The sequence below is a fragment of the Myotis yumanensis genome, unplaced genomic scaffold, assembly GCF_028538775.1.
Source record: "Myotis yumanensis isolate MYYU_CA2020_CCGP unplaced genomic scaffold, mMyoYum1.0.hap1 SCAF_1, whole genome shotgun sequence".
Lineage (NCBI taxonomy): Eukaryota > Metazoa > Chordata > Mammalia > Chiroptera > Vespertilionidae > Myotis > Myotis yumanensis.
The window spans coordinates 58,983,252-59,010,356 of NW_027223752.1; the positions used below are offsets into that span (position 1 = coordinate 58,983,252).

The following is a 27,105-nucleotide window of genomic DNA, read 5'->3' on the forward strand; positions in this document are numbered from 1 at the left end:
GTGTGAAGGGCTGGGTGCGTGCGTCTGTGTGTGTGTGTGTGTGTGCGTGTGTGTGTGAAGGGCGTGTGTGTGCGTGTATGTGTGTGAGAAGGGCTGTGTGCGTGTGTGTGTGTGTGTGTGTGTGCGCGTGTGAAGGGGCAGGGGCTGAGAAGCCACTCCCAGTGCCTCACGTGTGTGTGTGTGTGTGTGTGTGTGTATGTGTGTGAGAAGGGCTGTGTGCGTGCGTGCGTGCGTGTGTGTGTGTGTGAAGGGGCAGGGGCTGAGCAGCCACTCCCAGCGCCTCACCATTTCCCAGCCAGGCCCACGGGACAGGGCCTCCCACTGCTGAGGACAAAGCAGTGCAGACCCGGGCGCGATAGGTCCGCGGGCACAGATGGTCCGCGCGTGGACAGTGACCACAGCCGCAGCTCCCAGAGGGGGTTCTGCGCGTTTCTATGGAAACAGTTTCCTCGTTTTGGCTCCCAACCACCAGAGTTTACCAGCTGAGGGAAGCGAGCTCCGGAACAGACGGCAAGGGGCTGACTGCGCCAGGACACGGACCTGAACTTCCCGCCCGCTCCCTTCGGACCTATAGGAGGAGCCACCGCCCAAGAACCTCACAGCTGATTGGGTCTTACTTGTCCAATGGGAGGCCGCGCCTTGGTCAGGTTGGGCCGTTGCGGGGGAACCACGTAAACACCAGAGAGCACAGCGGGTGTTTGCGTTTGCAGGAGGGGGTGGTGGCTCCCTGAAGCCAGGGATTTTCGTCCGCCAAGATGGTGAGCGGGTGGGGCCGGTGGGGAGGTCTCGAAAGGACTTGTTTATTTGTTGATTGAGTTGTCGTTTAGAGCTTGCCTGCTTCTGAAAAAGCATTTGAAATGCCCAGCCTGAGAATTAGTGGGAAAGTGGCATTTGCGTTCAGGTGCGCGGTAGCTTCCAGCTTATGTTGCACTTTCCCGACACTATTAGACCTGCCCAGTATAAATCTTATTTCCCATATAAGTAGCAGTGGGTTGACCTATTAAATCTGTATTAGGGACACCTGCAGGCATGAGAACAGCGCTTTATGGCCAAGCTGGGGGAGGGGACGAGGTCGAGAGTGGGGAAGGGAAGGAGGACGGGTGGTGGGGGGGCGGGTAAGGAAGGAGGACGAGGAGAGGAAGAATTCCCTGCGAAGTGGTAAAGAGCTGGGTGTACAGAGCTCAACCGCAGGTCTTTGAATCCTAGTACAGCTATTAACTGAAGAACCTTGTAAAGTTGCTTTTACTTTTGACCCCTCATCTATAAAGTGGGGAATAATAGTACTTGCTTCTTTGAGAGATTTATAGCACATTTACGCTTTTATTATTTCTCTGAATTTAAGAAGGAAGCCAAAGCCCCCCCCCCCCCTTTTTTTATTATTACTGTTACCTATCTTTGTATCATTTGTTCCTGAGGCTTACATAAATATATTTTAAAAAATTAGATTTTGCAACACCAAAATATACATACTTTTATATATTTTTTTAAATTTTTGTATTATAGGCTTCCAAAGGGAGAACTTTGAGCTTCAATGAAAGGCACCAGCAATTAGTAGATCGAAACTACCACAAAATGTTGCACATCAAGGCTCTAAATAAGATAGAGTCTCAAATCAGGGACCAAATTGTGCGGAATGAAAATGATGATCGAGCTGATCGCAAGAGATTCCTCAGGTTATTACAGGATGAGCAATTTGAGTTGGATATGGAAGAGGCCATTCAAAAGGTAAATTTTATTATTCATTCTGACATCATTTTTTCCCCCTTCGTTTTCTCCTTGGAAATGATGAAAGCTAACCGCTCATCCTGGAATTGAGTAGATAAACAACAGCATCAGACATAGGATGCCTCAATGTAAGTCAGCCCAGTGTATTGGCTCAGAGCTGGGTTTTTGGAGCTAGCTAGATTATGTGTCTTTGAATCCTAGGACTCCTGTATATTAGTTGTGGAAACTTGGGTGGGTTGCTTTTAATTTTTATGCCTCATTTACAAAATGGGAATAATAATAGTACCTACTTTGTATGATAGTTTTAATGATTAATGAGTTAATACATGCAAAGCCCTTGTGATAGTGCCTGGAACAAAGTTAGCACTCAGGTGTTTTTTTCTTTTTTTCATAAATATGATGTCCATAATTACTAATATCCATAGTTTTGTTCACATATGTACAATTCTGTTGCCTTCCATAAAATTATAGAGACAAACATTTAATACCTTTTGAACTTACTGAGATTAAACGTGTACTATTAAGAGGCAGAAAATGAACACTTACATATTAGGTATGAATTTACTTGTATTTTTAAATACTGCCTTGAAAAATTCGGGTACAATTTATATCTCCTAAAATACGGAGATAATTTTCCAGTGGAAATTTCTAAATATTTAAAGGGATGAGGGTGGTAGAAAAAGGGAAGCCAATAAGAAAAGAAATGAGTTCTCATAAATATGAAAAAAGTATCCTGATATTTCAGTGTTTTTTGAGTGCCTATTTTATGTTCAACATTTTGTAGGATATTATAGGAAGTGGCGAAAGCAAGCTTTTTTTAAAAAAATTAAAAGTAGTAACCATCTCTCTAAGTTCCAAATTCTAGAAACTTAGACATGATTTTTTTTTAACCCTGAGCAAGATCTCTGGGTTTAGATTTTTTTCTTATTCTTTTTATTCTTATTTTTCTTTAAAGATAATCCCAAATATCCTATCAACTATCTCCTGCATACTTCAGTAGGCATTTTATAAAATATTTTCTTACATAATGCCACTATCTTCACCCAGTAGAATTATCAATAACTTCTAGGTATCATTTCATAAGCAGATTTCTGTGATTATGTCAGGAATCTGCTTTTTCAGTTGGTTTGTTTTAATCAGGATCTAAACAAGGCTCATGCAGTATATTTGACTGTTTGGTCCCTCTTAATCTAAGACAGCGCTTCCATCATCCTAAATTTTTTATTGTTGTTGGTTAATTCTCCCTGGAAGATATTTTTTCCATTGACTTTTTAAGACAGAGTGGGAGGGAGGGAAAGAGGGAGACAGAGAGAGACATGACCTGTGGCCTCCAGCACACTCCGACCAGGGCAGGAAGCAAACCCCCAATCCAGGTACTTGTCTTTCATGCCGAATCAAACTTGTGACCCTCTGGTGTGTGGGCTGACGCTCTAACCAGGGGCTCCTTAATTTTTTTAACTTCATGTTTCTCGATTGTTATTAACTAGGCCAGTTGTTGTATACAATATCCCACATTCTAAATTTATCTGTTTACTTCCTCTTTGTTGTTTTTAATTTGTACTTTTATCTGTATATATAAAAGGCTAAGCGACCAGCTAACTGGCTGGTAGCTATAACGCGCACCGACCACCAGGGGGCAGACACTCAAAGCAGAAGCTGCCGAGCGACAGCAGCTTTGCAGTGTCCCCTCTCACTCCAGGACCCCTCGGGGGTTGTCGGACTGCCAGTTTTGGCCCTATCCCCACAGGCCAGGCCGAGGGACCCCACCTGCCGGAGGGACCCGCTCACTCCACATACACCCTTTGAACCCCGGCACTGCCCCAGGTGCTGTCAGCCAGGGACGGACTGCAGGAGGTTGGCTCCAGGGCATGTCTGGCCTGTCTAGCCCAGTCCCGCCCCAACCACCAGCCACCTTCTAATTAATTTACTTTCAATGTGCACGGGCCTCTAGTCTTTTATATTTTCTCTAAATGGAAGTTAGCTTTAAAGGCATGATTAGATTTGTATACAACTCTTCGGCAGTTACTCCATAGATGATGCTCTCCTTACACTGTATCCCATCAGCAGGCACATGATGACTGGTTGTTTCATTTGCAGTGATGCTAATGTTGATCAGTGGGTTTAATGAGACAGCCTGGTCCCTCCACTGTAAAGATCCCCATTAAACTTTCATCAGTGAATCTTTTTTTTCATTAGGGGGTTGCAAAACACTGATTTCTGATTTTGTTATTCTTGTCACATTTAGCTAAAATTCCTCTGTAAAGAAATTTCCCTCATCAGCTAGGTTATTTGGTGCCCTAAAATACAGTTCTGGAAATGGAGATAGTTAAAATCAGAGAATAGAACTGGTGCCTGAGCCACTTCCACTGGTGTCTGCCTATGTTGTTTTTTAAATTTTTTTTTTTTTCAGTTTTTGACTTTTTCTCTTTTTAAAATTATCTTTATCTTGATGGGGTCTTTATAATGGCTTTGAAGGAAAAAGTGTATATGTGGGGTGACTTGCAGAATAAAAGACTCAAGAGAAATAATAACAAGATGCAATATATGGACCTTGTTTGGATTTTCATTTGAACAAACCAAAAAAAAAAAAAAAAAAGCATCTTTGAAACAATTAGGGAAACCTTAATATACACAAGGTATTAGACCTTACTAAGGAATTACTGTTAATTTTTTTACACATGTTAATTGTTATATAGGAAGAAATTCTTATTAGGTAGAGATCACTACTCAATTATATACATGGTAATAACATATCTAGGATTTGTTTTAAAATACACCAGGAAAAAAAAGAACAAAGGAAAATGTAAGAGTGACATGGAAGAGTAGAGAAAAAAGGTTAGTAAAATATTGCTAATCATTGAAGATGAATGATGGCTGCCTGAGGGTGTATTTTAATATTTTTCTTACTATTGGTGATGTTTGAAATTTTCCATGATAAAGTATTTGGACAATTATTTATTTAGATAATAGCTGGTACTTTAAAATAAAACAAATAATTGTTGCTCTGAAGGCACTTGCAGTTTTCTGTTATAAACAAGTAAATTCTGGAAGATAAATAACTAAAGTTATGTGCTTTGTTTTGTTTTTATTCAGGCAGAAGAAAACAAAAGATTGAGGGAACTCCAGTTTGAACAAGAAGAAAAATTGGCTGTGGAACTGGCAAAACTAAAACACGAAAGTCTGAAGGAGGAAAAGATGAGGCAACAAGTAAAAGAAAACAGGTATCTTGGTTTCTATAAATTTCATGTAGTTAGTTTTTCTCTGTAAACTTTTATGTAATGCTTAGTACCTGAGAGTGAAATTTATTTCTTTATATCATTGCAGTTAGTTAACATTTTGCCTGGAAATACTTACTGCTTTATATCCTATGTATATTCATTTGAGAAAAGAAGCTGTATTCCTAGAAGTAAAGTGTTAATATTTAAGGTGGGGAAAAAATCAATTCCTTCTGCTCTCCTCTAAACCTAATTTTTTAAATGACCTATATTAAAAAATAAAAAGACTCATAGAATCCTACTCTTAAGAGAACTTTGGGTGATACCTCATTTAATTTCATACTCCTATATAAACTTCCTACAGTATTTCTGGAAAGCAGTTGGTCATTTGTGATCAGTACCTCTAGTGACTGTGATAGGAGCTTAATTTTTCATTCAGCCCTAACTTTGAATAACCTTTTCCCCTTGCTGTCTCAAAGTTGATTTCCCTGTAACTTTCATGTGCGTATCTCAGTTTTGCTATCTGATGGGGGGGAAATTAGTTTTTTTGAGGACATCCTTTCATATTTATGAAGCCACTAAATGTTTTCTTCTGTAAGCTAGATATCCTCCATTCCTTCATTTGTTCACCTTCTAGGTTCTCTTCTGTAAATCTAATTTAGATTATTGGTATTTCTTAACAAAATATTGCCACCACAATTTCTTTCTTGGTATCATTGCACTTTCTCCAGGGTACTGGGTAGTACCCCTAATAGTGGGATTGTTAACCACATTGTTCTAGAACAGTGATGGCGAACCTAAGACACACGTGTCAGAGGTGACACGCGAACTCATTTTTTTGGTTGATTTTTTTTTGTTGTTAAATGGCATTTAAATATATAAAATAAATATCAAAAATGTAAGTCTTTGTTTTACTATGGTTGCAAATATCAAAAAACTTCTATATGTGACACGGCACCAGAGTTAAGTTAGGGTTTTTCAAAATGCTGACACGCCGAGCTCAAAAGGTTCGCCATCACTGTTCTAGAACATGTTTCTTGTCTAAGATTGAGTTGCTTTTTAGGGGTATCCATGTCATCCTTTTGATTAAAACTTGAGACTAACTAAATGCCCATGTACTTATATAGTTGAATATATTGGAAATGTACTTTGATAATTGTTGCGTTTTATCTAAACTGAGAGGGTTTCTGTAGAATATGATAGGACCCATGAATGAGTTTCAGGGGTTTTGAACCTCATTAAAATTATGTGTTTGGCAAATAAACCCATGTATATTTTTTTTAGGTCCACAACTTTAAAATTCTCTAAGGGGTTATTATTAAAAAATGATTTAAAATTACTGCTAATGTCTTCATATTGTTCTAGTCTGAAACTATCTTTTTGTACCTTAATTCTCAAATCATGATAAACTATCACTCATGGTTTTCTATTATGTGACATGTCTTGTCTAATTTACTGATAAAAGATTTAAAGAGAGGAACTTCCCACGTCTAGCAATTGTAGACGAGGTGATGCAGATAAATGCTCCCTCTGAGAAGAGACTGTCTGGAGAAAGCGTAACAGTGAGATCTGGAGAGGAAGGAAACCAGAATGGTGAGCTGGGAGTTTGTAACCTGCTGATTCCAAAACTATGGGTGAGGGTTAAGTGAAGCAGAGCTTGGCTAATAAGCAGATGGCCAGGTGTTTGACATCATTCTACAAGTTGTATGTTTCAGATTTGTGCACTCTAGTGTATGTTTTACTTCAATAGTAAGAATTCAATTAGATGTTATTTGATTGAAACAGAGGAAGAGATAAAGTGTTAGCAAGTTAGTGGAAAATATCTAGAATATAAAGCACAGAGAAAAAGGATAGAAAAATATACTACAGAACTTCAAAGAGATATGGGATATAGTGAAAAGTTCTCACAGATGTATAATTTTAGTCCTGGTAGGAGACATGAAAGAGGAAGATGCAGAACAGTATTTGAAGAGGTAGTGGCCAAGGATTTCAAAAAATGATTAAAGACATAAAGCCACAGGTTAAAATTCAGTCTATCTATATAAAACCCTGTTATGCAAATTGACCAAACAGCAGAACAACCGGTGGAACGACTAGTTGCTATGATACACACTGACCACCAGGGGGCAGATGTTTAACATAGGAGCTGCCCCCAGCCCGCAGGCTCCAACCGGGGGGGGGGGGGGGGGGGGGGAGGGTGGTGGAGGGGGGCGGTGAGTGGGCGGCACCAGGCCAGCCAGGTCAGGGGCGAGTGGGGGGCCCCCTGATCACCCCACCGGTCGCCCCACAGATTGGCCCTGATAGCCAGCCAGGCCTAGGGACCTTACCCATGCACGAATTTCATGCACCAGCTCTCTAGTATATAATGAAAACTACACTCATATTCATCGTAGTCAAACTTTTGAAATCCAACAGTAGAGAAAACAAAAATAACAAAAGTAGCCACACAAGAAAGATTTCAAAGGAGCAACAATAAAAAAGTATGACTGAATTTTCAGCAGCAACAGTAGAAACTGGAAGACAGTGCATTTAAAGGGATAAAAGAAAATAATAGTCCATCTAAAATCCTATACCTTGTGAAAAATTTCTTCTGATTTAAGTCAAAAGTAATTCAGTTGAGCATTCTTTCAAATAGAGTAAGCTGCCTCTCATCGATGCAAAACTGCTAAGAATGTCTTATTTTGTGCATAAGCCATGGTAAAATTTTGACTGACATGCAGAAATAGACCATTTTCCTAATGAGTATGTTCACTTGCAAACTGGCAAGTCTAAGAAAATGTTTGCTGTGGTACTTAAAATGTATCCAAAATAACCCAAAGTTACCTATGTTAAGATTCAGCTGCTTACATTTAAAATAAATTAATTTTTTAAATGCAGAATACATTTTTAAAAATAATTGAAATTTATTTAGAAAATAAGTTCAGAATTCATGAGACTTTTATTTGATTTTGAACATGTCATTTTTTTATCCAAGAAAATATTTATAAGACAATTTATCATTTATTTATTTATCTATTTATTTATTTATTTATTTATTATTGTCTAAAGTTTTACATATGTCTCCTTTTTTCCCAATTGACCCCCTCCTCCATCCCTTCCCAGCCCGGACAAGCCCCCATCGCCCCAGTGTCTGTGTCCATTGGTTATGCTAATATACATGCATATAAGTCCTTTGGTTTCTTTCTAACTGCCCCCTCCCCCCCCACCTACCATTTGTCTCTAGATCGATCTATTCTTGTTCATCAAATTATGTTGATCATTATATCCCACATATGAGTGAGATCATGTGATATTTATCTTTCTCTGACTGGCTTATTTCGCTTAGCATAATGCTCTCCAGTTCAATCCATGCTGTTGCAAATGGTAAAAGTTCCTCCTTTTTAATAGCAGCATAGTATTTCATTGTGTGGATGTACCACAGTTTTTTAACCCACTCAACTGCTGATGGGCACTTAAGCTGTTTCCAAATCTTAGCTATTGTAAATTGTGCTGCTATGAACATAGGGGTGCATATATCCTTTCTGATTGGTGTTTCTGTTTTCTTGGGATATAATCCTAGAAGTGGGATTACTGGTCAAATGGGAGTTACATTTTTAACTTTTTCAGGAAACTCCATACTGTTCTCCACAGTGGTTGCATCAGTCTGCATTCCCACCAGCAGCGCACGAGGGTTCCTTTTTCTCCACATCCTCACCAGCACTTGTCATTTGTTGATTTGTTGATGATAGCCAGTCTGACAGGTGTGAGATGGTATCTCATTGTTGTTTTGATTTGCATCTCTCAGATGATTAGTGACTTTGAGCATGTTTTCATATGTCTCTGGGCCTTTTGTATGTCCTCTTTTGAAAAGTGTCTGTTTAGATCCTTTGACCATTTTTTGATTGGATCATTTATCTTCCTTTTGTTAAGTTGTATGAGTTCCCTATAAATGTTGGAGATTAAACCTTTATCGGAGATATCATTGTCAAATATGTTCTTCCATGCATTGGGCTTTCTTGTTGTTTTGTTGATGGTTTCTTTTGCTGTGCAGAAGCTTTTTATTTTGATGTAGTCCCATTTGTTTATTTTCTCCTTAGTCTCCATTGTCCTAGGGCCGTGGTCGGCAAACCCCGGCTCGAGATCCACATGCGGCTCTTTAGCCCCTTGAGTGTGGGTCTTCCACAAAATACCACGTGCGGGCACGCACGTACAGTGCGATTGAAACTTTGTGGCCCATGCGCAGAAGTTGGTATTTTGTGGGAGAGCTGCACTCAAGGGGCCAAAGAGCCACATGTGGCTCGTGAGCTGCGGTTTGCCAAGCCGCAGTTTGCCAACCACTGCCCTAGGGGCTGTGTCTGTAAAGATATTGCTACGACATATGTCTGCTATTTTACTGTCTATGGAGTCTTGTAGAATTTTTATGTTTTCCCATCTTACATTCAAGTCCTTTAGCCATTTTGAGTTTGTCTATGGTGTAAGTTGGTGATCTAGTTTCATTTTTTTGCATGTGTCTGTCCAAATTTCCCAGCACCATTTATTAAAGAGACTGTCTTGTCTCCATTGTATGCTCTTGTCTCCTTTGTCAAATATTAATTGAGCATAATGGCTTGGGTCCATTTCTGAGTTCCCTGTTCTGTTCCATTGGTCTATATGTCTGTTCTTGTGCCAGTACCGGCAGTTTTGGCTTGGCAATGTAGCTTGATATCTGGTATTGTGATCCCTCCAACTTTGTTCTTCTTTCTCAAGATTGCTACAGCTATTCAGAGTCTTTTTTTTATTCAAGATGAATTTTTGGAGAGTTTGTTCTAGATCTTTGAAATATGCTGTTGGTATTTTAATGGGGATTGCATTGAATCTGTAGATTGCTTTGGGTAGTATGGACATTTTAATGATGTTGATTCTACCAATCCATGAACATGGTATGTTCCTCCATTTGTTTGTCTTCCTCTATCTCTTTTTTCAATGTTCTGAAGTTTTCCGAGTACAGGTCTTTTACGTCCTTAGTTAAGTTTATTCCTAGGTATCTTAATTTTTTTGGTACTATGGTAAATGGGATTGTTTTTTTCGTTTCTCTTTCTATGGGTTCATTATTGGTGTATAAAAAGGCCATAGATTTCTGGGTGTTAATTTTGTATCCTGCTACATTGCCAAATTCATTTATTAGGTCTAGTAGGTTTTTGATGGAGTCTTTGGGATTTTCTATGTATATATCATGTCATCTCTAAGTAAGGACAGTTTTACTTCTTTTCCAATTTGGATGCCTTTTATATCTTCTTGTCTGATTGATATGGCTAGCACTTTCAGTACTATATCAAACAGGAGTGGAGAAAGTGGGCATCCTTGTCTTGTTCCTTTGGTGCCTGGGACAACGCCAAACCAACTAAGCCACACCAACCAGAGTGGCTGCATCAATTTTTAATTCTGCCAAAAGTGCACAGGGTTCCCTTTTTTCTACATCCTCGCCAGTGTTGTTTGTTGATTTATTGATGATAGTCATTCTGACAGGTGTGAGGTGATTGCATTTTGGTTTTAACTTGCATTTTCCTGATAATTAGTGATGTTGAGCACCTTTTTATGTCTGTTGGCCATCTGTATGTCCTCTTAGGAGAAAAGTCAATTCAGGTTCTCTGCCTATTTTTAATCAAATTACTTTATATTAAATTGTATGAGTTACATAATTATTTTGGATTTTAACTGCTTATCAGATGTATCATTGGCAAAAATCTTCTCCCATTCACTAGGCTGCCTTTTCATGTTGCTGTTGGTTCTCTTTGCTGTGCAAAAACTTTTTAGTTGATGTCCCATTTGTTTATTTTTGTTTGTTTGTTTTCCTTTCCCAGGGAGACATATCCAAAAAAATATTGCTAAGAGTGATGTCAGAAACTTTACTGCTTATGTTTTCTTCTATGAGTTTTATGGTTTTGGGTCTTATATTTAAGTCTTTAATCCATTTTGAGTTTATTGTATATGGTGTAAAAAGTGATCATTTCTTTCTTTTCTTTTCTTTTTTTTTTTTTTTTTTGCATGTATCTGCCCTATTTTCAGCAGTTTATTGAAGAAACTGTCTTTACCCATTGACTATTCTTGCCTCTTAGTCAGATTAATTCACCACATAGATGTGGGTTTATTTTAGGGCTCTCTATATATTCTGTTCCATTGTTCTAGGTGTCTTTCTTTATGCTAGTACCATGCTGTTTTGATTACTGTATCCTTGTAGTATAGTTTGATTTTAAGTAGCTTGATACCTCCAATGTTGCTCCTTTCTCAATGTGATTTAGATATTTGGTGTCTTTTGCAGTTCCATATACATTTTAGATTATTTGTTCTAGTTCTATGGAAAAATGCCATTGGTATTTTGGTGGGGATTGCATTGAATTTGTAGATTGCTTTGGGTAGTATGGACATTTTAATGTTAGTTCTTACTATCCATGAGCACAGTATATCCTTCCATTTATTTGTGTCTTCTTTAATTTCTTTGTTCAGTATCTTATAGTTTCCCGAGCACAGGTATTTTACCTCCTTGGGTAAATTTATTTCTAGGTAGTTTATTCTTTTTTAAAAATATGTTTTTATTGACTTTAGAGAGAGGGGAAGGGGGAGAGAGAGAGATAGAAACATCAATGAAAGAGAAACATCAATTGGCTGCCTCCTGCATGCTTCTACTGAGGATCGAGCCTTCAACCTGGGCATGTGTCCTGACCGGGAACTGAACTGTGACCTCCTGGTACATAGGTTGATGCTCAACCACTGAGCAACACCAACCAGGCCCTCTCAATTCTTAATCACCTCACTGTGTGCTTGGGACCTGCCCTTTCCTTGTCTCCACCCTTCCTACCAGTCTTGACATGGCTTATTCTTTATATCCTTCGTTGTAGGAATTCTGTTCAGCTTGTCTTCCGTTGGTTCTCAATTATGGTTGTTCTATAATTTAGCTGTAATTTTGATATCATGGGAGAAGGTGAGCACAATGTTTATCTACTCTGCCATCTTGACTGGCAGACTCCTAAGATAATCTTCAAGATCAGAACTGGGGACTTCTCCAGAATATGAGTACTTATTTTAAAGCTACAATAATTAAGATAGTGTGGCTTTAGCACAGGATAAACAAATGGATCAATGGAATAGAATGGAGCACCTCTTCTCAACCAGAAAATTTAGGCCATAATGACCTAAGGCATCCATTATATGTAATGAATTAACTCCTATGGATCTAAAATAATGCCAGCTATATACCATCTTTTAGAAAATTAAAAACACAAATCATTACATTTTCTGTGAGGCCTGATTCTCTTATGGAACCCCAGCTGAAGAAGGATGGGATAGAAAAATCCAAAAGCAGATCCATGCATGTATGCACACTTACTTTATGAAAAAACTAACACTGCAGAGCATTAAAGACATTTTTATAAAATGGACTGAATCAATTGTATATCTGCATGGAAGAAAATGAACTTGGTTTCTGCCTCACACCACATACAAAAAGCATTCCCTGAAGAATTGTAGTCTAAAAGTAAATGGTGAAATGACAGAACTTTGAGAGACTGATATAAGAAAACTACATGCCTGGTGCATGAAATTCATGCACTCAGGGGGTCCCTCAGCCTGGCCTGCGCCCTCTCACAGTCCAGAGACCTCAGAGGATGTTGGTCGGACATCCTTAGCACTGCCGCAGAGGCAAGAGAGGTTCCTGCCACCGCCACTGCACTCACCAACCGTGAGTCTAGCTTCTCTCTGAGCCGCACTGACCACCAGGGGGCAGCTCTTGTATTTAGTGTCTGCCCCCTGGTGGTCAGTGTGTGTCATAGCAACCAGTCATTCTGCCAGTTGGTCAATTTGCATATTAGGGTTTTATTATATAGGATTATATAGGATATCTTTGTGTCTCTGGTGAGCAGCATTTCTTAAAACATGACACAGAAGTCTTTGACAATGAAGAAAGTAATTGGTGAATTAGAATACATCTCTTCATCCAAAGAAACCACTATGAGAGTAACCACAGACTGGAAGGAGATAATTATAATGTATATAACCAACAAGAGACTTATATCCATAATATATAAAGAACTTTTAAGCAACAGTAAGAAGTAGACAATCCAGTATAAAAAAGGGCAAAAATGTTGAATAAGAACTCCACAGAAGATATATATAAATTACAATGTATTGAACAGGTCTCAGTTCCATTAGTACTACGGAAGCATAACTTAAACCCCAGTGATGTATCAGACACCCACAAGAGCGGTTAAAGTGTAAAAGAATGACTAGACTAAAAAGTGTTACTAAGGATGGGTAGCAGTGAGAGCAGTTAGGTATTATTAATGAGTGTAAATCTATAAATCATTGGAAAACCAGCATTATCTACTAAATTTGAATATAATCTACCCTGTGACTCATAAATTTCACTCCTAGCTATATATCCAGTGGAAATGTGTGCATTTGTCCTTCAGGTAAAGGTCATTTATTTGCACATTGATGCACATTTTTTTTGTAGAGGCAATTATGAATTGCGATTGGGTTTGTACATTGGTTCACAACCAATGTCCAACTAAAAAAACAACAATCTTGCAAGTATATATCACCCTCTTAGTAGAGTAAAATTTATAGACTAACCTAGAAACGTAATCCTAATTTATAATATTCTTTTTATGAAAGAAGAGCAATATAGTGTTGTATACATTTGCACCTTGAGCAGTAAGGGCAAGAAGACACACCATAACACCAGGAATATCTTTCTTCCCTTACCCCTTTGATTATCTCTTTGTAGGTATGGGGTACTTGTATTAAGATGTACATCTAGGTGACAACTAAGGACCCTTCCAACTCAGAATTCTCATGTCTATATATATAAAAAGCCAGTGACCAGAACGCTCTAATGACCAGACTAACTGGTCGCTATGATGCCCACTGTGGCCAGCGAACCAGCAGATCGAGGGCAGTGGGCCGGCCAACCCCCTGTGTGGCCCTTCCTCCCACCCGGCCCCACCCCAGATCAGCCCCCCCACCCCCATCACGGGCAGGGCCAGCCAGCCAACCACCCATGGATCTTCCCCCAGGCCGCTGGTCCCCAATCAGCCCCCCACCCCACCCCATTTGGAGGCAGGGCTGGCCGGCACACTGCCCACAGCCTGTCCCCACGGCTGGCCCCCCCCTCTAATTGCCTCCTCCAATTGGGGGTGGGGCCCGCTGGCCAATTGCCTGCGGCCCCTTCCCCCAGTCAGCAGCCAACCTCCAGCTGTCTCCTCCTCCCGACAGGCCCGGCCCCAATCTGCCCCAGTTGGGGCCGGGCCAGCCGGACCTCACCCGTGCACGAATTTGTGCACTGGGCCTGTAGTTCTGTCATATTCAGAATTATGACTGGCACATTAACATAAAAAAATTTTGTATAGCATATTGCTTTCACTAAGGTTAAGAAAATTATGGATTCAACATAATTCAGAGATTATCTGAGACCAGTTTCCAGTTTTTAACAGATAAGAAAAGCCCAGAGAGGTGAAGCAAACTTTCCAATTGTCACTCCCTCTTCATAATCACTATCAAGAATAATTCCTGTTTATAGTGTTTACTGTGTAACAGGTACTTTTCTAAGCTCTTTGTACACATTAATTTAATTCCCATATTAACCCTTTTACTAGTACATAGAGCAAAACCAAGGAACAAAATTTAAATAACTTGCTTAGGTTTAAACCCCTCTACTGTAGTTATTCTTTTAGTATTAGTAGCTGGACAGAAATTTTAACCAATATTGACAAAGCACCTTCTCTAAGCCAGGAGTTGGCAAAAATATTTTTAGTGATGATTATTGAAAATAAAAGGTTGTTCTGTGTATAAAATTAATTATAGTGTCCCATTTCACACGATTACGATTTTTCTTTGTATGAAGAACAGGGTATTTTTTCAAAATCTATAATAATAAAAGCGTAATATGCTAATTGGACTAGACGTCCTTCCTTCCGGACAAAAGCCACAAAGCCACAGCGGGCGGAGGCTGAGTCAGGCGGCAGAGGCCCCTGCCCCCCACCACGATGGCCGAGGCAGCGGCAGAGGCCCCCGGCCGCAGCAGTGGCGGCAGGTGGGAGCAGGGGCCAAGGCCCTTGCACGAATTTCATGCATTGGGCCTGTAGTATTTAAATAATAATGTAAATATATTTTACACATTTAGGTAAAAATTGTTTTAAATTTCAGATATAGGTTGTTTATGGTAATCATCCTCAAACTTAAATTTCTGTTTGTTTGTTTTTAAAACAGTATTGAGCTCAGAGAATTGGAGAAGAAATTAAAAGCAGCTTACATGAATAAAGAAAGAGCAGCTCAGATTGCTGAAAAGGATGCCATTAAATATGAACAAATGGTAAGCATTTTCTATCCATTATGTTCTCTGTATTTTTAGGTTCATTAAAATAACAATTTTTTGAAAATTGTTACATATTAGAAAGAATTTACAGTGCTAGATTTCTTAAATACTTTTTACTTTTCAGATCTTTAACGTATAGGAAATCATGGATTATTTAATATTGAACCTTGTTTAATTTAATACTAGAGCCTTTCAGAGACATAAAGGATTAGGTTGCTACTTAGAATGAATGGTTCTATTCAAAAACTCCCAGCATTCTTTATGGTCTCTAACCAATTATTCTTTGACAAACCAATACAGTACAAGTTGTTAGCATAATTTACATTGTGTTATTAATTTTTCATTTTTAAAATGTTCTAAAAAATAAAACATTTTATAATTTTAGGTAAACTTTGCTGTTTTATAAACAGCAATCTCATCTTATCATGTTTCCCTCTATTTTACCCCTTTTCTAAGTCCTGACATCCTTGCCAAGTTCAGGGCAAGAGTTACTCTTGGGCAAAGGAGTTTCAAACACACTCATCAATAGAAAATAGAGTTTATTGAGTTAACACTCACTGAGCTCTCACTGTCACAAAGAAAGGCTAGACACGCATGGAAAGGTCTGTTCAACATTACACAGCCTCTATGTTTCCCTCCTCTCATTGCTCTGTTAAGGTGTAGAGCATTTTGGTGGTAGAGTTCCCTCTCCTTGATCTCTTTCAAAAGATGTTGTATGACAAGCATGTCAAACGGGCCGCATGCGGCCCACAACGAATATTTTTGCGGCTGAGCCAATATAACGGTATGTAAGAAACGTTTTAATAAAAATTTCATAACTTAATTTTTACAACATCCTGTTATACATAATTATTAATAAGGAACTGCAACTTTCACTAAGGACTGATGACTCTAATCGTGTTGCATTCATTTCCCTTACATGCCGGTGCCCCATTTCTCTCCACTAATACTAGCAGCGAATATCTTAGCAGCTGATGGCCACGTCATTAGTCTTGGACTGACTTGTTTGGTGTGCGCAACAGGAAATATTTCACTTTCAGAGAACAAGAAAAATAGGTTTATTTGCATTACGCTTATTAATTTGTGCAGTTATTCAGTGTCTGGTAAGTTAATGTTCAAGAAAAAATAATTTTTATTAAAATATTCTATTATTTTATGTTAATGATTACTTATTTATTTCAGCCCTTTGTATTCAGCATGTCTCTATTGAAATAAACCTACATTTCTATGAAAATGGAAGCTTTTGTGTTTTTTGCAGCCACATAAACTTAAACCTTTTTATTTGGCCCGTGTTAGCCTTTGAGTTTGACATGCTTGTTGTACAGCTATTAAAGAGAAAGAGGTAGAGGTAAATATTTTGGCTTTTAAAGCTAGACTGAATATATTTTAGGTTAAAAGGAAAAAGAGAAAGTTGAAGCAAAATCAAGTTGGAGAATAATACATATCACAGACCATTTTTATTTAAAAAGACCTGGAATGTATGTATGTGGATATCAACATGTATATATACATACGTGTATGTGTTGTATATAGCAACACACACACACATACTCATACACACAATTAGAGGGGTGATATTAAAATATTTAACTGTACAGTGCAGTATAGGCACCAAATAAAAAGAGACATTGCCTGGGCCAGGTGGCTTGGTTGGAGCATCATCACATACACCAAAGGGTTTCAGGTTCAAGTCCCAGTTGGACACATATCTTGGTTGTGGGTTCAATCCCCAGTCAGGGCACATACAGGAGGCAACCAATTAATGTTTCACTCTTACATCAATGTTTCTCTCCCTCCCTCCCTTCCTCTCTCTCTCAAATTAATAAATATATGAAGTGAGGATATTTTTAAAACAGGATAGATGTTGACCGTAGTGGTATGTGTGCACGTATGGCAGTTTAGGAAACATCTGAAGGGTTATATAGCATGCTGTAACAGTGATGATAGGAGAGGGTGAGGAGCCTTCATTTCCTAAGTCATACAGTTCTATTCCACCCTTTCAAAAGTAAAGTAGATTATAAACAATGTGCTATTTGACCAGCAGTTTACAGTTTTAATTACCTTATAATTGAGGTTATTCAAGGCAGTTGTAAACATTTTGTCTGATACATGAAACAATAGCTATTTTCTAAATAAAACGGATCCATAAAAATTAAAGTAAAATACTCTTAGGACTTGACTAGGTATCAGGATATCTAGGTGCTAGTTTCAGTTCAGTCTTTCTAAGCCTTAGTTTTTTTATCTGTGAAATGAGAAGTCTTTATATAAGTGTACTAGAGCCCCAATGCACAAAATTTGTGCACCGGGGGGAGGGAGGGGAGGTTTCCTCAGCCCACCTGCACCCTCTCCAATCCGGGATACCTCTCACAATCCGGGACTGCTGTCTCCTAACTGCTCACCTGCCTGCCAGCCTGATCCACCCTGACTGCCCCCCCTGACGACCTGGTTGTCCCCAACTGTCCCTCCCTGCTGGCCTGGTCGCCCCTAACTGCTGCCCCCACCGGCCGGGTTGTCCCTTACTGCCCCCCCCTACTGGCCTGGTTGCCCCTAACTGGCCCCACCTGCCAGCCTGGTCACCCCTAACTGCCCCCCCCCCCCCCACTGGCTTGGTCACCCCTTACTGGCCCACCCCCTGCAGGCCTGGTCGCCCCACGCAGCCTGCTGTTCAGTTGTTTGGTCGTCCCTCCCTAACCCCCCTGCTGGCCTGGTCGCCCCACGCAGCCTGCTGTTCAGTTGTTTGGTCGTCCCTCACTAACCCCCCTGCTGGCCTGGTCGCCCCACGCAGCCTGCTGTTCAGTCGTTTGGTTGTCCCTCACTAACCCCCCTGCCGACCTTGTTGCCCCACACAGCCTGTCAGCCTGCTGTTAGGTCGTTACTGTTACTGTGATGGCACCCCGGACAATTTGCATATTCCTCTATGGTAATATGTAATACATGTTTCTGCCATATTTATTTTTTTCTGAAGAACCTAGCACAACATGTGTTAAGAAAACAGAAGCAGCCCTAGCTGGTTTGCCTCAGAGGTTAGAGCATCAGGGCGCATGTGGGAGGTAGCCAATTGATGTGTCTCTCTTATATTGATGTTTAAAAAAAAAATAAAAGCCCTGCCAGTGTGGCTCAGGGGTTGAGTGTCGACCTAGAACCAGAAGTCACAGTTCGATTCCAGTCAGGGCACATGCCGGAGTTGCAGGCTCAATCCCCAGTAGGAGGCAGGCAGGAGGCAGCCAATCGATGATTTTCTCTCATCATTGATGTTTCTATCTCTACCTCTCCTTCCTCTCTGAAATCAATAAAAATACATTTTCAAAAAACCCCACAAACAGAAGAAAGAATTTTGATTAAGTCAGATTAACAGTGTACTGTATATGTTAAAGACATCAGTTAGATCAGGAATGGCATTTAGCATTCACATTTTGATCTTGTATGTTTCATGTGGCTAACCATTCTAGCATTTAACTATTGTGATCATAATAGTAAAGGATAATTTTTAAAACTGCCCCAATTATATTTAATTTAAAATTTTTGTTAAATGATTTAAAAATGCTCAAAACAAATAAGGGTTTTAACCCATTCAAGAAACAATACTCAGAAGGATGGTCTTGAGTGACTGAGGTCTAAGCTGCAGAAAACAGACACTGCGACATATGTGACCCTTTTAAGTTATAATGATTACAAAGGACCTTTAATAGATTTTAAAAAAGAGAGACTTAAAAGGCAAGTGGCAGGAAAGAAAGTTTAGTCTGGGAGAAACTTAAGAGTTGCTCAGAGTTATTAATAGCAGCCCTGTATGAAAAAGATAGTACAGGCAGGCATACCTTTTTTTACTGCATTTCCCTTCCTCCTACTCCACAGATACTGTGTTTTTTAGAAATTGAAGGCAGGACCCTCCACCAGCAAAAAAAAAATTACAAGTCACTTTATGGCAATATTCCTTTATTGTGGTGGTTTGAACTGAACCCTCAATATCTCCAGGTGTGCCTGTGCTATCCTTACTCTAAATAGCAGCTGATACACATCAACGTAAGAAATGTCCAAACCTGAGGATTCCTTAAGAGTTTATTTGAGCCAAACTGATGACATATGCTGGGGAGCAAGATCTCAAATGCTCCAGGGAATAAGTTTTGTAGCTTCTTTTATGCATTTGAAATTAAAGAGTGATGAACATAAGGAAGATTATGTGGAGGTGGAAGAAAGCAGAGTGGGGATTGGATTAAAGGGTATTAATGAGATTATGTGCTCTGTTGAGGGTGGTTACTGCCTAATTTCAAAGGTATGTTAACCTAGAGATGAACAGAAACAATGGACAGGGTTCACTTAAGGCAAAGATAAACTTTATATTAAAAAGTTACAAGCTTAGGGCATGACTATCAACTATGACCTCCCCCGTTAGGAATCCATGTTCAGATCACCCTGTGAGGTTACTTTCCATAGAACCCCTTTTTTCCCCTCCACATACACAAAAGAGCTAAAAATTGTTAAAACTGCCACCATTAAATAGAAGAAAAAGATGGCTATTGTTTTGCAGTTACATTGTAACATTACTAATAGAGAACATCTAATTTTATTTACTGCTTTTCAAATGTGGAGTTATAACTATCCTTATTATGTGTTGCTCAAGAGAACTACTTGAATAGGAAAGCCTCTTTATGGTTTGACTCATCGTTCAAACCCTTCAGGTGACAGTGACTTACCTTAGCTTTTTACCTACACAGGTGAGAATATTTTATGTAATAGGCTTTATAATATTCTATCACACTGCTCAGATTTGAAAATGGAAGATGAATTTTGTTTTCATAACAGAAACGTGATGCTGAAATAGTGAAAATCATGATGGAAGAACAGGAGAGAGTAATAAAGGAAGAGAATGCTGCAGAAGAGAGACGGAATAAAGTAAAAACACAGTATTATAGTGACTTAGAGAAACAACTTGAAGAACAAGAGAGAAAAAAGCAGGAAGCGTATGAGCAGTTGCTGAAAGAGAAACTCATGATTGATGAAATCGTTAGGAAAATCTATGAAGAAGATCAATTGTAAGTTAATCCAATTTTATGTGCATAAACATTTACATTAATCTCAGGCTTGAAGAGGTAGAGCAACGAAAGAGAGTGTCTAAACACAGTAAATCCTCATTAATGTTACCACATAAACTGAGACCAGCTTTTATTTATCTCTTGGCATGACAATTATCTGGTAATTAATAAATGCTTAGTAAGTGACAATGAATAACCCCTGTTTTTCTTAAATATGCCCATATCGTATGTCAGAGGACTTGTTTTCAGATGAATTTTCTTGGTGACAGCTGAAGTGTAGAGTGCTGTGAAGCAGATGTTAGCAGGTTGTAGCGTTTTTGAAATGTGATGTATAAAACTTCATTAGTAGGTTAGAGAAGAGGCATAGTATGTTACTCAGAAAAAACATACCCATCATATAGATAGTGGCAAATAGTCACTCAAAATGTTTTGTTGCATGAATGAATGAACACACTATACATTTTCCCCAGATTATTGACTGAACAAAATTACACATATTTTTCGATATTTTATTATTTGTTACTATAAAACTGCGCTCACGATTGCATTTTAGAGAAAGACAACAAAGGTTAGAAAAAAAGAATGCAATTCGAAGGTATATAGAAGAGTTTCAGAAAGAGCAGGCTCTCTGGAGAGAAAAGAAACGTGAGGAAATGGAAGAAGAGAACAGAAAAATCATAGAGTTTGCCAACTTGCAGCAACAAAGAGAAGAAGATCGGATGGCAAAAGTTCAAGAAAATGAAGAAAAAAGGCTACAGCTTCAGAATATGGTATTAAAATAACCACTTTTTTATCGTTGGAGAAATTCTGAGATATGTGTTATAGGATTTGGTACCTGTAAAAGTCTGATTATTTTTTGTTTTGTTTTGTTTTAATAGCTGGTTGAGAAACTGGGACAAATGCTGCAGCAACGTGAAGATTTAGAACAAGTGCGACAAGAATTATACCAAGAAGAACAAGCTGAAATACAAAAGAGGAAACTAAAAGTAAGTTGGAAATTGAAAGAATGATTAACATAGAGAATAATATCATTTTGAATTGAATTAATAGATAGATTTAAACCCAGTGATGTTGATAATTACCTCATATGTAAATGGTATAAGCACTACAATTAAAAGGTAATTTTCAGGCTGGATGGACACAGCTAGACTCCGGCAGCAGTTCACAAACTATGTAAGAAGCATCATGCAACTATGTAGTCTATAAGAAACACAACTTAAACATGAAGACACATATAATTTAAAAGCAAAAGGATTGAAAAGGATATACCATGCAGACACTACTCAAAAGCAAGTTGGAGTGGAAATCAATATAACAGGGTTAACTCATCTGGAGGATGTACTAGTCCTAAGTGTGTATGAACCTAAAACTTCAGAATACAAAACCAAAAGGAGAACTAAACAAATCCATATAATTGAAGATTTCAATACCCCTTCTCATTAATATAGAGAATAGTCAGAAAACCACGGGATGTATCATTGAAAAACAGTATCAACAAACTTAATCTCAAGTCAAGATGATTTGTCGATTTTCTAATTGGGTTGTTTATTCATTTATTGTAGAAGTTTGAGAGTTCTTTATATATTCTAGGTACTAGTCCTTGTTACAAATATCTTCTAATCAGTAGCTTGTCTTTTCATCCTCTTAACAGGATCTTTCTCTGAGCAAACGTTTTCGATTTCTGTGAAGTCCAATTTATCAGTTTCTGTTTTTATGGATTGTAGTTTTAGTATTAATTCTAGGAAGTCTTTTCCTAGATCCTGAAAAATTATTCTCCTAAAAGTTTTAGATGTTTGTATTTATAAGTCAGTAATCCATTTTCAGTTAATATTTTGCATAAGATGTGAGACTTAGGTCAAGGTTCAGTTTTTGCTTTTGGATGTCCAGTTTGCAGCCTTACATAGCCAAGATATGGAAATAATATCTAAGAGTACACCAATGGATAAACTGATAAAGAAAATAGTAGCTCAAAGAAAAATAAGATTGCCTATTAGGAATTAATTTTTAGTGGAGAGATAAGGCATGTACATATTAAGTAAAATTAAATGATGGAAAAGTTAAATGCTATCTGAGTCCCCAAAAAAGAAATATGAATTAGAGTGATTAGAAAAGACTTTATGGAGGAGGTAGGATTTGAAAAGGGGGCTAAGTAGGGTTAAGTGAAGAGGTTGAATACACAATATAATGATCAAAGTTGCTATAACTGATACTGCAGATTGGCTCACTTAAAACCCACTCCTTTTTAAAAACATTTGTGTTACTTTGAATGCCTTCAGGATACTGTACTACCTGGAGCTTGTGTAATAATTGGGCACGGTTGGTTAGATTAGAGAAGGACCTAAATTGTGCATTAGTCCTAACTGAACAGATCAAGTGATGAAGCAATTATTAGTAGAATCCAGGTGTAAGGTATGTGAATGATCACTATAAAATTCTTCATATTTTTTTGGTTATGTTTGAAATTTTTCATAATAAAATGCTGGAAAAATTAAAGTTTATAGAAAAGGACTTTTTAACTCTTCCTAGTAAATTTTAATTTCCCTGAAAAACTTCTGATTGTCATTGCTGGATTATTTTTCTGAAAAGTACTTATCAATGATTTTAACAATAGTTTCATGCAAGATTCTAGAATGATTCATAGTTGGTACAAATTTCACAGAACACAGATTTAATAAAACTTAGGTGAGCAATAAAAGTTTTTATATCAGCTCTTTTCAAAGTTGTTATGTGTTAATTCTGAGTCCAGAAACAAGATGGTCAATATATACAAATTAAAATTTAAAAACAAGTAATAGAAGGCAATTCAAACATAACCTGCCCTTTATCCAAACAGTATTAAAATAATGCAAAGTGTTATCTTAAAAAGGCTTAATTTCTCAATTTTATTTCACATTGTAACACTAAGCTTAATCAAACTATTCTACCCTTTCTTGAGAAATCTGCTTTAAAGAAACAGTTACTGAATTAACTTCTATATATAAATGCCTTTTAGGAAGAAGCAGAAGAGAAGTTGAGAAAGCAAAAGGAATTAAAGCAAAATTTTACAGAACAAATGGCCTTGAAGGAACTAGTACTACAGGCTGCAAAAGAGGAAGAGGAGACCTTTAGAAAAGCTATGTTAGCTAAACTTGCTGAGGATGATCGAATAGAATTAATGAATGCTCACAAACGAAGAATGAAGCAACTAGAACACAGGAGGGCTGTGGAAAAACTTATTGAAGAGCGTCACAACCAGTTCCTTGCAGACAAAGTAAGAAAACATGTTTTTGGGGGGTGGGTTTTTTTTTTTTTTGGTTATTATTTAACAGCAATCAGCTCATGTATTCATCCAGTAATCAGTTAACTGAGAACCTTTTATGTGCCAGATAATAGCTATTAATCATATATGATATATAATTTTTCTCCTTTCTTGTTTCCATGACTTTGACAAGGAGTGGTCCGAAGAAATAGTGACCCTTGTACACTAATTATTTCAAAGAAAAGCTTTGCATTAATACTACTACTTTAACTAAAATAATTCCTGGTAGGAGTTCATCACTATTTCAATACTGCCTTTTAACATCCTTCCCTGTCAACAGGATTTTTTGGATATATTTCCTTAAGAGTTCTTTTAAGTCCTAAAACTTATTAAAGCCAGACATCTCTTCCACATCATATAGCACAGAATTTTGGTGTGGTTGAGTATTCAGAACTCTTGATGCTATTTTTATACTTCATACAGGCTTTTAAAAATTTAATATATGGAAATATTTCTTTTAGATATCCCTATTCTGTTGTATCCATTATTTTTTTTTTTTTGTCAGACACTGAACCTGCCTTCAGCACCTGCCAAATATTTGTTGAATTAATTAGGAAATCACTTTGAACATTTCTTCCTTGGCAATGAAGACATTGTCTTGAAAATGTGTACTTGCCTCCTAAAATCCCAGTCATAACCAGAGTGGGGCAAAAGTAGGCTTACAGTTGTATGTGCAAGTTTATTCTTGTATCATTTATTATTTTATTTCCCATATGAACAATTGTAAACCCACTTTGCTCCACCTTGTATTGTTCTTATAACTTTTAAGGAATAATTACTGTAAAAGAGATATATAAATATATAATATATATGATATATGTGCAGGGTGGGGCAAAAGTAGGTTTACAGTTGTGAATACACAAAACACAATTCTTATATTATTATGTATTAATTGCTGTATCATTTTCCATACGAACTATAAACCTACTTTTGCCCCACCCTGTATATCACCTAGTATCTTTTGAAATTAGTATCAATAAATAGTTCATCACTTTTATCTAATTCACTGCAAGAGTAGTTTTGACAACTTCTTTAAGATTAATGTATTGTGTGACAATTAATAAAATTTTATTTACATTTCCAGCAACGAGAACTGGAAGAATGGCAGTTACAGCAAAGTAGGCAAGGACGTATTAATGCAATTATTGAAGAAGAAAGACTAAAACTTCTCCAAGAACATGCTACAAAATTACTAGGATATCTCCCTAAAGTAAGTGAGATTTAACTCAAAGTGTAAGCCTCATGACATCTACTGGTGGGGGAAAAAAAACCATGTATTAGGATTACAGAGGTCCTGGGTTTTGCTCACTTTTTACTGTTACCAAGCAGTAGTGAGATTTTAGCCACTCATTGAATATCTCCAAAATGAGAGCTAGTCTTGGAACATTTTTAGAAGTATGAGCTAAATGTATTAAATTTAAGGTTTAGAGATTCTTTTCTCACCGTTCAGTGTAGGTGTTACAAAACTGAACTACTATAAAGCAATTGTGATACTTTGCAACAGGAAAACCTTGTAATCAGTAATACAGTGGCACATGCTTGAACTGAGTCTGTGACAGATCTGCTCTATAGTAGGAGGTTGTGTTATCACTAGGCACTAGTAACTAGTTTTTAAAATTTTTAGCAAATTTCACGTACATCTAAGATACACTGTGACTATAAACTGAGTTTCACAGGCCACATAAACATGGACTCGTGTATTTTCGTCCTTCAAATATAGAAATTATGCCATTTGATATTTTAGTCAATTGGAAGAATCAAGTGCATATTTTATATTTAGCCCAATGCAAATTAAGGAAGGAGAAAGAGAAACATGAGTAATTGCCTGCCCTCAAGACCTTATAATCTGTTTAGATAGGATTAATGAATACAAAATAATATATTAATGACAACAGCCACATGGAATTGATAAATTCTGTGAAACAGACTACAAATTCTGGGAGAGTCTTGGGATTTAGATATTTTTGTAGGAAAATAATTGTGGAGATGGGGAGAATCCAATAAACCTGATATCCTAAAATGACTTTTTATCCTTTAGGTCCTAATGGCCCCAAATGACCTAAATTATTCTTTGGATCCTTTATAAGTAAATATTTAAGCTCAATTTTGTTTTAAAGAGCCACCTCTTACTATAAGGGAAAACAAAATAAAAGCCTAAAGAATTTTAAAGGGCTTATTCAAATGGCTAAACTCCAAACCTGGATTCATTCTTTCCTGCAAGATTGAATGTTTGCTGATTAGCCATAGAACTGAAGCAAGAGCCAGTCTCATGTGTGAATTCGGCAAAACTCAAACTTTTCACCCTGACCCCTCATAATTGTATTGTAGGTCTGTTTCAAGACAGGGTAGCATACAGTATACATTAAATTCCTTCCCATTCAGCCAATCCAAGTAGTAGTACTTATAAAATAGAAGATTCCTATGACAAGTTCCAACAGTGGAACTGATAAATCAGGAAGTCTGGTCAGTCTGAGAATATTCAGTATGTATATCAAGGTGTAATTTTTAGAAAATAACCATTTTTTTTATAACTCTACTAAAGAGATTTAATTATCTTCTTAGAAACAACTGCAAATTTCAATTTGCTAGTCTCACAAACATTTGGGGAAATATTCTGGTATTCAAAGTAACCCACAAATATTTTTCTTGTAGGGAGTATTCAAAACAGAGGATGATATTGATATGCTTGGTGAAGAGTTTAAGAAAGCATATCAGAAAAGGAGTGGAATTGGTGAAGAAAAGTGATATCAAGATTTGGTAAAACCTGGATTCTTTTGCATGTTACCACTAGATGTCAGTGTAAGTTTTGTTTTACAGTTCAGTGATAGGAATCTTGTCTATTTGAATTTTCTAAAACATCTCCATTGCATCATTTGTAAGTGGTTCTCTATAAGAAAACATTTATTTTCTGATAAAAATTAAAATGAATAAATACTTTCAACTGCAAAATTAACTGCTGTTTTTGTACTGAATATCTGAGTTCTACACCACCATATTATATAACATTCCATGTATATAAATAAGGACACTACCTTTTCCATACTGTTCAGAATTTTTTCTGTCACCCTATTCAGGCTACAGTTCTGTCTACGTTTGTGTTTAGGAACTTTACTTGCCTGATTTGGCCAGAGAAATAAGTATTTATAATTAATTTGGGTTTAAAGCAACATTTTCTGAGCATGTGACATCATGGGGAGCAGAGAGCCCTCAGACTTCCAGAACTGTGAGACAATTTCTGTTGTTTAAGCCATCAAGTCTGTGGTTCTTATGGCGGCCTTAGCAAACTAATCTATATAGTATGGGTTTATTTTGGGTTTTTTTTGTTTGTTTTTTTTAAATATATTTTATTGATTTTTTACAGAGAGGAAGGGAGAGAGATAGAGAGCTAGAAACATCGATGAGAGAGAAACATCGATCAGCTGCCTCCCGCACATCCCCCACTGGGGATGTGCCCGCAACCCAGGCACATGCCCTTGACCGGAATCGAACCCGGGACCCCTCAGTCCGCAA

General features: G+C 37.7%; 1 protein-coding gene across 1 annotated transcript; it reads left to right on the forward strand.

Annotated features, from left to right (window-relative positions):
• The first annotated feature begins 676 nt into the window (after positions 1–676).
• On the forward strand, positions 677–26,548 carry MNS1 (meiosis specific nuclear structural 1). The gene is made up of 10 exons (XM_070404424.1): positions 677–758; positions 1,504–1,725; positions 4,819–4,946; positions 15,162–15,264; positions 20,068–20,297; positions 20,851–21,067; positions 21,176–21,283; positions 23,290–23,547; positions 24,680–24,805; positions 26,248–26,548. Exons 1-10 carry the CDS (start codon positions 756–758, stop codon positions 26,338–26,340), a joined length of 1,488 nt encoding a protein of 495 aa, XP_070260525.1. The 5' UTR covers positions 677–755; the 3' UTR covers positions 26,341–26,548.
• The last annotated feature ends 557 nt before the right edge of the window (positions 26,549–27,105 follow it).

Excerpts from the sequence above, each read along its gene's own strand:
- MNS1 (XM_070404424.1), top strand. Across the intron at positions 20,298-20,850 it reads ATCTATGAAGAAGATCAATT|AGAAAGACAACAAAGGTTAG; the intron begins GTAAGTTAATCC and ends ATTGCATTTTAG. Across the intron at positions 21,068-21,175 it reads GGCTACAGCTTCAGAATATG|CTGGTTGAGAAACTGGGACA; the intron begins GTATTAAAATAA and ends TTGTTTTAATAG.